Raw genomic sequence first — 13117 nt, 5'->3', positions numbered from 1 at the left:
CTCCTAGGCTTTGAGGAGGCTAGCTGGCTGGCAGAGACTCAAGGATTTTGTTATCATTCTGCAACCAAAGAGCTGCAGAGGAGTCCTGCCGAGAAGCACCATTTTACCTGTATCCATGGTGACCATTTTTGTTTGTTTGGCTTTGCTTTCTCTTGTATTGTTTCTTTTGTTCAAATAGTACCTGGGCATGGCTAAATATGCAGGCATTCCAAAGCATAAGCAGTGATAAGGATTGCTGCCCCGGGACCCCACCCCTTAGTTGCCTGTGTCAGATGCAACTCCTCTTACCAGCCTATGCATTCTTTCAAGAAAATCTATGAATAATCAGCACCATTAAGTGACTCCCCAAAATAGAGCATTAGCATCCTATAAGCAGGGTCCCACCCCCTGATTATTTTCCTTAATATATCAGGGACAATGTGACTTTTGATATAAGAAAGAAACCATGAGCCTGATTTTTAAAATTTGGTTTGCATCTGAGCAAGGGAATAAAATCAAAAGGGGTTGGCTTAAATGGGAAAATTGTTTCTCTCCAAAAACCCAATGACCCTCAGAGCTCTTGTTGGAACTGGGGGTGGGGGCAGGTGGCAAGGCTATAAAGCTTCTGTCATCCCTTCTGAACAGGGCTCACAGGCCCAGGAAAACTTCCAGTTTCTAAGGTCCAAAATGGTCAAGCAGGCAATTCCCAAAAGAGCATATTTTGGAGGATAGGATCATGCTTTTGCCCTAAAGGCCAGTAGCACAGTGGGACAAGAGCCCTGTGCTTGGTGGGGAAAAGTTGGCCAGACACTAAGTGAGCTTGTCAATGGTTCTGAGCTGGTCTCTGCTACCCTGCGGCCTCCTTGGTGAGAAGACATCCCTCTATCCCTGCGCTGAAGCAGCTTCCCAGAGCCACAGGCCCCGCCAGCTCCCATTCCGGGCAAACTCTGCCAGACAAGAAGAGACGGAGTGAGGCTGGAGTGAGGCTGTTTCTTTCTGGTCACAAACTAACAGAGCCACAGACATGCTCCCATCCCTCTGGGTCACCTGGTCTGCCTGGGGCAAGGAACCCTTGCAACTTTTGGGGAAGGAGGGTATACCCTGGTTGTGTGTATAACCTTTCAGCTTTGGCTTTGTCCAGAGGGTTTGAAACTTGTATGCACCAGAATCCCAGAGGACCTGTTATGCTGATCCCAGGTCCCAGGCTCCCAGAGTCTGTCTCAGAAGCTTGGAGTGGGGGCAGGGTGGGAGCCTGCATTTTTATTTTTAATTAATTAATTTATGATATATATATATAGAGAGAGAGCGTGCATGCACACGAGCAGGGGTAGAGGGCAGAGAGAAAGAGACAATCAGACTCTCCACTGAGCAGGGAGTCCAACACAGGACTCGATCCCAGGACCCTGAGGTCATGACCTGAGCTAAGGCGTCTAGACGCTCAACCAAACCAGCCATCCAGGTGCCTCAGGAACTGCCTTTTCAACAAGCTCCCAGGTGACCTGAGGATGAGACTCTTCTTTCATTCTTTATCGAGGGACCAGATCTTGAACTCACTCTCCCAGCTCTGCTTCGGGACAAGAAGTGTAGAGTGATCCAGGACTCTGGCTCACTTCGGAGTCATACTCTGCACCACCTTGGAGCTCTGGGATTCTGAGCCGCCCACTTGCCCTCAGTTCCCTTATGTCTAAAACGAGGCTAATGAGAGAACCAACCTCAGAGATGAAGTTTAAGTAATGAATGTAACATACCAAATACGTGCCTCACACTTGGTAAGCCCTCCAAAGATGGAGGCTGTATTTTAACAATAGGACTTGCTCCATCAAAGGATGGCCCACCTGCAGTCTTTGGGTACAAAGGTCTCTCATTTCACTGCTTTGAATTGTTGCCATATGAGGAATCAGACTAAGGTTCCATTGCTTTATCTTGGACCACAAAAAGCATTTCGGCAAGTGAGACTTGAGACATGGAGATGTGTCTCCATCCAGGCCCTGTTATTATCGCTTTCTATTCAACACCCTTTCCTGCCGCAAGCACAGAGACCCCTCTGTGTTAATGTTTAGTATTCCTCATCCTGTCCCTGCTGGGATGGGAGACCGGGGTGGGGAGTACCGGGAGCTTCTCTAATTCAGCAGCCCTGGCTCCCATCTTTCCCTTGGATTGGAGAAGGCAAGTATAAAGGACAGTTGTCAAACCAGGAAAGGAAAAGGTGACAGACTAGAGGCCACATCTGTCTTCCCTCCTGGAGGGAGCAAAGGGGTCTGGCCAAGGCAGGTGTGCGGGTGAGAGACGTTTCCACCTGCATCGGCTGCCGAGTCTCCCCCATTAAGGAATCCACCCCATGGTCCTGAGGACAGAGGCACCGTGAGGAGCCCACATTCCCATGTCGTTTACTCACAGGTCACATCTGGGAGAAGGGACGGGTAACCAAGGTCCACGGAACTCGGGCACCAGCGGTTTCAAGCTTCAGGACTCAGGAAAGCTACTGAATTCCATAAAACTGAGGGAATCTCGAGAAAACAAGGAGCCGTGCAGGGAGCATTGCACACATATACAAACGCGCATGCGCGCGCACGTTCGCAGGCACGCGCACGCTCGCATTCACACACACAGACGCACGCACGCACGCACGCACACGCCTCTTCTGAGAAAATAGTGTGGGAAACAGTGCGTTCCCTGAATGGACTGGAACAACGGGACATTTTCTAGCCAGATGGTCGCTTGGTTCCCAAAGTCTCCACGTAGCTGAGACTGAGCTGCAGACAAACATCAGGCCTCATGGGGCCAAGAGCCAAGGGGGGCTGCCATAGGCCAAGCCATGGACTCTCCTTGGGTGGCATCAGCGGCCCCCGCACTGGTCCCACCACTCCCACCCTAGCCCCCTACAATCTGGTCTCCTCCCAACAACAGGATATACTTACTAAAATGCAAATCTCCTGCTGTTGCCTCCCTGCCAAAACCCTCAAGGGCTCCCCACTTCTCTTCTGGGTAAAGACCCCAGTCCTTTTCATCGAAGCCCTGTATATCTTGGCCTTCACTTACTTCTCCAACTCCACTTTCAACCATTACACCTTCTAGCCACAACATGTAGTTCTTCAGTTCTTCATGCTCTCCCCAGCTTCTGGGCTTTGCACTGGCACCCCTACTCCCATCACCCCTTTTCCCCATCACCCCATCCGCTTCGCTAATTTCTTCTCATTCCTCAAAACTCAGCTTAAATCTCACTCAGGAAGGCCTTTTCTCACTAGCTTCCCCCAGTCTTTCTATGACCCTCCATTACATCTTCCCACAGTGCTCTTCAGGTCCCTTTCCTAACCCTCATTACCTGTACAGCTGGTTGCTCAGTGTCTGCCCCCACTCCCAATCGTCAGCCTCTATGATGGCAAAGCTGTGTCTTCGTAGTCACTACTCACAGTTTTTGTGGAGTTAATGAAACACTGGGGCACTACTGTGCTATCTTGTTAAGAAGGTAAAAGCCTTTTCATAGTCATCCTTTGAAGCAATTTTTTTTTTTTTTTGGAGTGAAAAGTAGTGGACGTTGTTGTAATTTTTCTTTTAGAAATGCTTCCAGATGGAAACACCTAGCTTACAAAGATAGTGATTTCTGCTGGTACAAATTGGGGATTAAAAAATTTTAGTGCTGGGACACTTGGGTAGCTCAGTCATTAAGTGTCTGCCTTCGGCTTGGGTCATGATCTCAGGGCCCTGGGATTGAGTCCCACATCGGGCTCCCAGCTCATTGGAGAGTCCGCTTCTTCCTCTACCCCAGTCTGCTGCCCTCACTCATGCTTTCTCTCTTTCTCTCTCTCTGTCAAATAAATTAAAATAATTAAATTAAATTAAAAGCCCCAAACCAAAACAATACAAAGAAAACTGACCCGCTTTCTAGTGTATTCAAGTTTCTCAAAGAATATTTGAAGGATATAAAATGGGGTGGCACCAGGGATAGATGAACTAAAATTCAGCTAAACCTCACCTTGAACTTGACCTCTACCCTCCTACCCTGGACTTTTTTTTTAATCTTTTTTTTTTAAGATTTTATTTATTTATTTGACATAGAGAGATCGCAAGTAGGCAGAGAGGCAGGCAGAGAGAGAGGAGGAAGCAGGCTCCCCGCTGAGCAGAGAGCCCAATGCGAGGCTCAATCCCAGGACCCTGATATCATGATATCATGACCTGAGCTGGAGGCAGAGGCTTAATCCACTGAGCCACCCAGGTGCGCCCCACGGACTTTTTCACATACTATTCCCTTAGCCTAAAGCACCCCTTCCCTCTTTACTCCTCTTCCCTGCAAATATGATGTTCCTGTCTCCATATGCTTGAGGCTTTCATAGCCTTCAAAACTCCATGCAAATCTCCCATCTTAGAAAGATGAATGTGACATACAGACACACACACACACACACACACTCACTCACCTTTCCCAAACAAGTTCTTGCCCACCGGCACATATTGTCCAGGGGCTCAGGGTCCAGCTATTTGGTGCAAGCCCATGTTCCTCCCTCATAAGTTCCCTGATGGCAGGAGAAAAAAAAAAAAAAATCTGTGTTTGCCATTTGCAAAAACTTCTGCTGACACACTCTTCTCTGGGAAACTCTCCTACTTCCCCCACCAAGGAGCCTGGAAGCTTCAGAAAAAAAAAAAAAATGTTTTTGATGTATTTTGAGATTCTTACTTGTTTGAGATACTTTAGTAGTTTCATAGAGGTTAGAGCTGAATATATCCTTAAAGATAATAAATAATAAGAAGAAATAATAGCTGCCACTCATAGTCATGGTATATACTCTCTCACTAAATTCCAACCATGGCTCTAAAAACATGGGGTCTGTTGTCATCTCCATTTCATAAATGAGGAAACTGAGGCCCAGAGAGGTTGAATAACCTGCCCATAGTCACACAGCTGGTGAGTAGTGGAGTCCCGTGTGACTCTCCCAGAGGCCCAGTAGCCTCTGGGCTTAGGGCTTATGATAGTTTTAAGGGCCACAGAAATTTTTTCTTTCAGAATAAGAAGGAATAAGATGAAGTTTTAGGTTGAGGAAAGATATTTTAATATGTAATATTAAGATATTTGTGCTTATACCAACAGAGTTTAAATATAACTTTTAATATTTTTCTATGGAAGAAGGGGTGCACGAAGGCAAAATGCCTGGGGACCATGATAGTCATCCTGTGGCTCTGGTGGAGTCAAAGCTCAAATCAGGTCAGTCTGTCTTAAAAGGTCATGTTTCCACTAGGCCAGTCTGACCCCATTTTATAGGTCAGAAAATTGAGGTCCAAGGCCACACGGCAGGTGAATGGTCAACCCCAGCCCTAGAGCCCAGGTCTCTGCAGGCCAACTGCCAGGCTCTGTGGTCTGACAGCACCACCTGGTGGTCTTTCTGGGGACTTCCTTTTAGTCAAAGGAACCTACAGAGAGGGTACAGACTGGGATATTCCCAGGAAGCAGCCACAAGCTAGTCTGGCCTTGGGCTCCACCCCTTGGCAGCCAGGCTAAGGAGCCAATGCATGCTCTTTTCTTAGGTTGTCAGCAGATTTCACACACTCCCCGACCCCCCACCCCCGCCTCAGGGTAACAGTTATCCCTAGAGTTAATATTCATAGAATACTTAGATCAGCTTGTTCAGTAGGAATAGCATGTGAGCCGAATGTAATCTGAAATCTTCTATTAGCCACATTAAGAAAAGCAAAAATAAATAAATAAATAAACAAGTAAATGTAATTTGAATAATATATTTTATTTAACCCAGGGGTGAGTACATGACAGCCTGTAGGTCAAGTCGAGCCCACTGCCTATTTTTTTAAATAAAGCTTTACGGGCACACAGCCACACCCATTTGGTTATGTATTATTTATGGCTGCCTTTACCCTGTAACTGCAGAGTTGAGTAGCTGTGGAGTTGAGACTGGATGGCTCCCAAGTGGAAAATACAACTAGTCCTTTCCAGAGAAAGTCTGCCAATCGCTGGTTTAATCCAGCATCCAAGTCTGAAATGACAGACTTTGTCTTTTCAGCATGTAACTCAATATAACAATCATTAGATAGTTTACCTTTTTTATCATATTAAATCTTCAAGTTTTCGTGTATCTTTTATGCTTACAACACATTTCAAGGGCTCAATGGACCCGTGTGGCTTATGCCTACCGATTGCCACAGTGCAGCCTTGGAAAAATGCCCGTACATAGTCAATGCCACATTGGAGTTTTGTTAAATACATACACAAATAAATTCCTCAGAAGAAGTAAGCCTAACATCCTGGGACATTCACTGTTTGTAATGAATCTCTTTCCCGAGCCTCTAGAACGGTGCTAGCTACGGAGTCCCCTCCTTGAGAGAATTGAGAAAATCATCACTTAAATCATTTTCACACCATGCCGACTTCAGTGTCTCCTCTGTGCTCCCAAAGTGCCCACCTTCCCCATCACAAGCCCTTCTCAGTCTGCACTGTGAACTCCCAGAAGGTGTGGCCCCTGATCCCACAGGAGCCCAGACCAGGTCTGACCCACAGGAGCGGTCAGATCCATGGCTGTTGCAATCACATGGCCCCTGGAGGAATCCAGGGTGTTCTTTGGTATTTGAGTACATTCAGCAGGTTGTTGCCAAGCACCTCTGGTGTGCATGCAAAGCCACAGTGTGAATTCCATTTGAATCACACGCACACTTTGGCCCTCACTCACATCCTCTGCCTCTTGCTCTTCCCCACTCCAGAACTTTCCTGAAGTCGATGAGGGAAAGCCAGGCCAATTAGCTCAAATCTCAGCTGTAGGGAGCCTGGCTGTCTGTGAAGTTGTACTGAGAGGCTGACCAGAAGAGACACAACTCTCTCAGCCTTCACACACCTAGAAGTCATGGAATGAGTTCTCATCAACAGGACGTGACGGGAGGCGACATTGGTCCGTTTCGGACCAAGGCAGTTAAGAGTGGGTGTGTTCTCCCCAGACTCTGTCTCTTCCCTTGTCCCCAGCTGGATGCAGAGAGACTCAGGGAAAGACCCTGAAGCCCTAGGAGATGGCAGAGCCACCAGATGGGAGTGGCTCGGCTCCCCAGGTTGGCAGGCCGCAGGCGACAGGCGGCGCACTGGCCATCAGAGTGCACCGTGCTGCACGAATATGCCTTTATTGGTTAAAGCAATAAAGGTGGTGGCTGTTTGCTACAAAAACAAGGCAAACCTGACCCATGCAGGTACTTCGGGGTGGAGGTGGGGGACAGTGAGAGAAATAGTAAGTAAACATAGAAACCACTTCCTCCTTGAACTGGTGGATACACTGGGACCAAGCGATTCGGCTGTGGGTCCCTTCACTGAAATATAGAGAGAGTCAAGACAGGGAGATACTTCTCTCCTCCACTTAGCGAGCCCCTCCCCTGCCTCCTGCTCTGCTGCTGGGACACTGGGAGGGCAGCGAGCAGCCACACTTGGCTGGTGATGCTGGGGGCAGGGCTGTGCAAGGAGCTGAAGTCCCTGAGGACATCCAAGAGGCTGCAGGTGGGCCACCCTGAGTCCCAGAGGTAGAGAAAAACACTCATGTCCCCTCATGCTCCACAGAGAAGGCAGGGCCGGACAAACGGAGGGAAGGTAGGTGGAGCGGCAGCATCTCTGCGCAGCGGGGTCCGCACAGACTGCAGGAGAAGGCAGGAGCAGCCTCTGAGCCCCCCTTGAGCTCAGCTTAGCTGGTCTGTTCGCCGTGGAAAATGGAAGACGCTACTCTTGATGTAAAAGGTCTTTGAGATGGGCTGGCACCTGGCATACGTTGGAGCCCTGGTGTCCTTCATGATGTCCCCTGGAACACAGCAAAGGCCTGGTTGAGGTGGGGCCACCTTCCTCCCGCCAGCCCTGGCCCAGCCAGGAGGGCCGAGGGTCAGCAGGGACACGGGCTACAATCGCTCTAGTTAAAATCTTGAAGTACTTCTGAACAGTTGGGGGCAGCAGTTGCCCCTGTGCCCCTTGATCCCTCCCTCACTCCCCTGTTCCTTCTTAGCAACCAGGAACTACATGGTACACCTGGCGTACGTAGCATGGAGACCTCAAAGCCTTACATTGGCTTTGGGCCCACAATCTGCCCCAACGGGTGGCAGGCGCTCAAGTCATTCCACCAGTTGACTCTTTTGTTCCCATCCCTACCCTACACCGACAAGGGGTAACCTCATTCCATTTCTCCCTTTTGTCTAGTGAGAGCCCCTCCATCCCAGAGCTTCTTAGTGAGAGTCTCCAGGGTCCTCGCCAAGGCTGAACCAGCTCCCAGATGCCCACCAGCAGTAAGTTCTGGCTGCTGAATTAATAATAATAATAATAATAATAATAATAATACCAGTTACCATCTGTTGAGCACTTACTATGTGCCAAGCACTAGACTGGTACTCTCTATGTGTCAAAGGGCATTTGGGGACAATCCAGCTGGGGTCCAGATGATGCATGTGACCCCACTGCCCCATGGCTGTTTGCAGTGCACCCTACTCCCCCTCCCCTCTCCGGGATGATGCAGCTCCTGTCTGTAACCGGGTCGGGGGATGGAGAGAGATGGTCCACAGAAGTTCTCTCATCTGTTCCTCATTTAGTCCCTGAACTGGTCAGGGTAGGGGGCATGAGGCCAGAATCTTACAGAATGTTCAGGAGATTTTAGGAGCAACCGGGAGCTTAAGCAGAACAACCATGGAGGGAAACAGTCTTCAGTCTTGGCCCTGAACCTAGGACTGCCCTAGGACACAGGAGGCATCCGGGAGCAGCTCCCCCCGGCTCCAGTATTCGGACTGTGGATGAAGTAAAGGATGCCCAGTGATGGCTGAATTTCAGATAAACGGCAATTTTTCAGTCTAAGTATGTTCCGTGCCATATCTGGGACATACTTAGACTAATAAATTATTGTTTATCCGAAGCTCAAATGTAACTGGGCATCCTGTAGTTTCGTTTGCTCGGTCTGGTGGCCCTTGCCTGGCAGTGGCTTCACGGGCAGAGACATAGACCCATAGGCAGGAGGAGGAGAGGGGGAGAAGGGAGGGGGGTGTAGTGCAGGAACCGAGACTCGCTCTGGGGCCCAAGGAGTCAGGCCCTCCTCGGAAGAATCCGATGAAGTAGAAACACCTCAGGCTTCTGCTCCAGCATCCTGTCCCAGCAGTCCTTCCCTGACCACCTGTCCACCAAGGAGCCCCTGCGTCTTCCTCTCCTTTTCCCGACAGATCTCCTTCTACAGGCTGAACACTCACAAGCTCTGCCATATCCCCAGGGACACAAAGGTCCTGACGTAAATCAGGTGCTCACTAAATCTTTGTTGAGCGAGTGAATAAATCAACAGACCAGAATCCAAACCCAGGCACTCTCATTTCAAACTGAGTCCCTCTTCCATGGTTGTTCGTTTGCTAACTCATGTTGGGGCAGAGCTGGGATTTAGTGACTCTAGATCTCCCTCGCTGGACTTTCCAGAATGAAAGCATCGCATGTCAGATGAATGAATGTCCTCTCCACCGCATGAGGATTTTGTGAAAAAACTTTCTGTTCAGGGTGCTTTCCCATTTGATTTCCCCAAAACTCTGTGACACAGGAAGACAGGTACTAGTATAGTCCCATTTTTCAGATGTGGAAACTGAGGTCCAGTGATGTTAAGGTTCTTACTTGAGCTCAACACAACTCCCAAGGGGAGGAGCTAGGATTTGAACTTGCACTTCCTGATTCCAAACCAAGGCCTCATTCCCTAGTCTACCTTCATTCATTTGTTCACTCATTCCATGGTCACAGGGTACCATCCCCAAGCTGGGGGCTGGGAGGGCCTTAATAAAATTAACTAGGAATTTCTGGAACCCAAAGGGCTCATTAGACCAGATGGATACTTGAGGAATGGTGACACAGGGGGCCCAGGGCTTCTGTAGACACAGAAAGCTGGATAAGCACTAGGGTGGACTCAAATCTACCTGGAGGACTTTCGGAGGGCTTCCCAGAGGAGGTGACATGGGAAAGTTAGCAAGCAGAGGAGGAGGCAGGAGGTACATTCCAGGTGGAGCAACGAAAATGTGCGAAGGCCCGAAGGTGTGAAGGCGTGGGGCCTGCTCTGAGAAGGGTGAGACCGAGGGATAGGCTGTTGCCTGCGGGGTGATTAAGGACAGGGCTGGGGTGGGGGAGGGGAGGGCCAGGCCTGCCAGTAGAGGCCTGGAGTGGCAAGATGGTGGCAGCCCTTACCCATGTGCCAGCCGTACTCCCAGGATGACAAGACCGGGTACAGAAACTTCTCCTCTGGCTTCTGCCGATGCCGCTCACGGAGGTACGAGGCCCGGCCTTGGCCGTCGTGGGAGATGCCTTGGAAGAGCAGCCGCAAGGTGCCGGCGGGGACCTGCCTCATTTCTAAGCCCCCTGGCCTGGTCTGGACTGCTGGCCCCCGAGGGGCTCTTTGGGCCTCCCAGGCCTTCTCTCCCTTGGGTGGGGGGCCCTGGACGCCCACTCCCTTGGACAGTTGATCCCGGACCCCCTTGGTCTCTGGCCATCCATCCCATATTTCCTTGCTCTCAGGGGCGCTGGTGGCAGGCAAGGGCCCTGCTCCCAAGGCTAACCTGAGGGGGGCCCGCTGCAGCCGCTTCCTGGGCATGGGCCCCTCCTTCAGGTACTTGTGGCCATAGTTGATCTTCCAGGTGACCCGGGCTGTGGTCTCCTTCTGGATGCGCTCTCGCCAGTAGGCTTGGCTCTGGGTGGTGCAGAGATCCCTCATGGCAGTGGGAGGGGACAGGGTGCGGAGGGAGGAACCATTCTGCCCGGAGCCCTGTGGCCTGTTTGCTCTGCGGGGACCCGTCTCCAAGGTTACGTGCAGCCAATGAGGGCCGGGTTGCCAAGGCCCCGCTGGAGAGGAGGGGCTGGGCTGCTCAGGGGGCCACTCGCAGGCAGCAGGACAGACCAGGCTGGAAAAGGGAGCAAGGGCTGGCTGCAGCCCACCCAGTGTGCCTGGCAGGAGGCTGTATTCTGCCCCAGAGGGACTCGGGGCCCAAGCCTTTACCCCCCACACCCAGAGGGTCCCAGGGAGGCTCACAGGGTGCCCGAGCCTCTAGTCCATTCAGCAAACCCTGACGCACACCTACCGTGCACCAGGCACCCAGGGAGGTCCCAAGGGAGGCCCAGGGTCCACTCTCAGGATGCTCTGGACACATGGCTGGGGGGTTGCCATGGAAACTCTGGACCCCCAACTCCTCAGACACGGCTCTGACACAGGAGAGCTTACCTGGCATCACTGAAACATCAGAATGTCAGCGGGAATTACTTCTGGACTCGCGAGAATGACATCAAGCCAGGGTAGAAGAACTTGGAACAGTGCCTGGCGTGGATGGAGGCAGCCGCTGTTCACAAGGCCCTGCTCAGTGCCAGCTGCTGTGCTGAGCTCCCTCTGCCTGAAACCACCCTCTTCGGTTGCTGGGGCTCTCATTAACCTCCTTTCCAGGTGAGGAAAGGGAGACTTGCAGGAACTAACTATGTGCCAGCCCAGGGCACACCCGGGCTACTCTGTGCTAGGCACTGGGCTGGAGGCTTTAACGAGTGATCCCACTCAGTGGAATCCTCACGGTGACTCACTAGCAGGCTCTCTCCCATTCCTTTTCCAGATGGAGAGATGGGGGCTCAGCAATGTTCATTTGGTTCCACTGGGATGGACATCAACCCCCCCTCACACCCCGCCCCGCGTTACAGATATAGAACTTTCCCACTGAATGTGACAGCATCATCTGAGAGAGACAGTGGGTGGTGGGAGTGGGGGCAAGCAGAGGAGGACCCACCAGTTACCCAGCAGCTCCATAACATCCACTTCCAGGACCCTCACACCCTCTGCCTCTCCCATCAGGGCCCTGCAGGTGTGGGCCGCCTGAGTACCAGTGACAAGGAGGTTACCCATAATGCCCTGGAGCCATGCACCTTTCCACTATCTGCTTTATGTGCTCTCATTTATTCATTCAACAAACATTCATTCACTCTTGACCCTGTTGCCAGACACTAAGCCAGGTACTAAAGGTAGATGAGGAGGAACAGAGTCTACATGCTTCCTGCCTTCAGGGTTTCACAGTCCAGGAGGGGAGACAGACTCATAATCAGGTAGATGGGGAGCAGGGAACTGGAGAGATGATCAGGGGAGGCTTCCTGGAGGAGATGCCCTTTGAGTGAACCCTGAACTGTGACCATGAGTTAGCCAGGCAAAGAGTAGTGGAAGAATGTTGTAGACTGGGACTCCCAAGGCAAGAAACCATAAGGCTGTCTAGACTGCCCTCTGTGCTTTCAGTCTTCCCAGCTGTAAAATGAGGGTTATGATGTTTGGGACAATTGGGAAGATTAAGAACCAGCTTGGTAAGTAAAACAGCCCAGGCATGGTAGGAGCTCATCTGGAGCACTCACAACAGTCATCAATTAATTGTGCAATCACTTTTTTAATCCAGGCTCTCCTGTAAGCACCAAACACACTTTGGGTACTGAGGGGATGTGTGTGCCAGGAGCGGCAAGTGAACAGTGCTGACAAACTGTCCCTCCTTCACGGAGGTTGCATTCTGGGTCCTGTCCTCCTCAACTCCACATTTCCAGTATGTCTGGGGGGATTATCTGGCATACAGTTGGTGCTCAGAGAAAGTGCTCGAGGAAAGGATGAATCAGCAGACTTCATGTCTATTCTGTTGCCTCAGGGACAGATGGAGGAAATTCAGAGCAGATTTAGGGGCTGGGGGCGGCCGGACCCTAGTGTCAGATGCTTGTGGGGCAGGGTATGACCCCGGAACTCAAGCAAGCATCCCTGACCCAGACCACCCCAGCCCCAGGAAGCGCAGAGGTGGGTGTGCTCCCTCCTGGCTTGGAAGACCCAGTGCCTTCCGGACCGCAGGGTTTTCTTCCGTGCCACGGTTGGCGCGCCCAAGGCGACCCCTGGCGGTCATCACGGGGATGACAGCGGAGTAGCTGTCCTGTCAATAGGCGGGTGGAGGAGGCGGGTGTTACACTGAGGGCTGGACAGGCACTCCCAAGAGGGAAGTGGGGTGGAAGGGTGTAGAAAGGCGCCCCAAATATACTCACTTCCAACGGGCTCAGGAACAGAGGTTGGCTCACAAGGAGAGTCGCCTTTGGATTCCGAGTACCCACCTGGGGGAGGCCCTTGGGTGCAGGGCACCGCTTCATGCCCTTCTCCCTACATTCAGGCTTTCTGAA

The 13117-nt window shown here is 51.3% G+C and overlaps 1 protein-coding gene across 2 annotated transcripts; it reads right to left on the bottom strand.

The window, feature by feature from the left end:
* Positions 1-6500: 6500 nt before the first annotated feature.
* Positions 6501-13117, bottom strand: LOC116578896 (protein ATP6V1FNB). 2 transcript variants are annotated; one of them, XM_032323496.1, is made up of 2 exons: positions 10139-13117; positions 6501-7751 (listed from the first exon to the last, which is right to left on the bottom strand). In XM_032323496.1, exons 1-2 carry the CDS (start codon positions 10659-10661, stop codon positions 7633-7635), a joined length of 642 nt encoding a protein of 213 aa, XP_032179387.1. In that variant the 5' UTR covers positions 10662-13117; the 3' UTR covers positions 6501-7632. The 2 variants fall into 2 exon arrangements, with proteins under 2 accessions (XP_032179387.1, XP_032179395.1); XM_032323504.1 differs by lacking the exon at positions 6501-7751 and adding an exon at positions 8416-8750.

The sequence above is a fragment of the Mustela erminea genome, chromosome 1 (genome assembly GCF_009829155.1).
Source record: "Mustela erminea isolate mMusErm1 chromosome 1, mMusErm1.Pri, whole genome shotgun sequence".
Taxonomy (NCBI): Eukaryota; Metazoa; Chordata; class Mammalia; order Carnivora; family Mustelidae; genus Mustela; species Mustela erminea.
Note: the sequence above shows the minus strand (reverse complement) of the source record. Positions and strands in the feature narration are given on the sequence as shown.

Excerpts from the sequence above, each read along its gene's own strand:
- LOC116578896 (XM_032323496.1), bottom strand. The coding sequence starts at position 10,661 with ATGAGGGATCTCTGCACCACCCAGAGCCAAGCCTACTGGCGAGAGCGC. Across the intron at positions 7,752-10,138 it reads GGAGTACGGCTGGCACATGG|GGGACATCATGAAGGACACC; the intron begins GTAAGGGCTGCC and ends GCTGTGTTCCAG.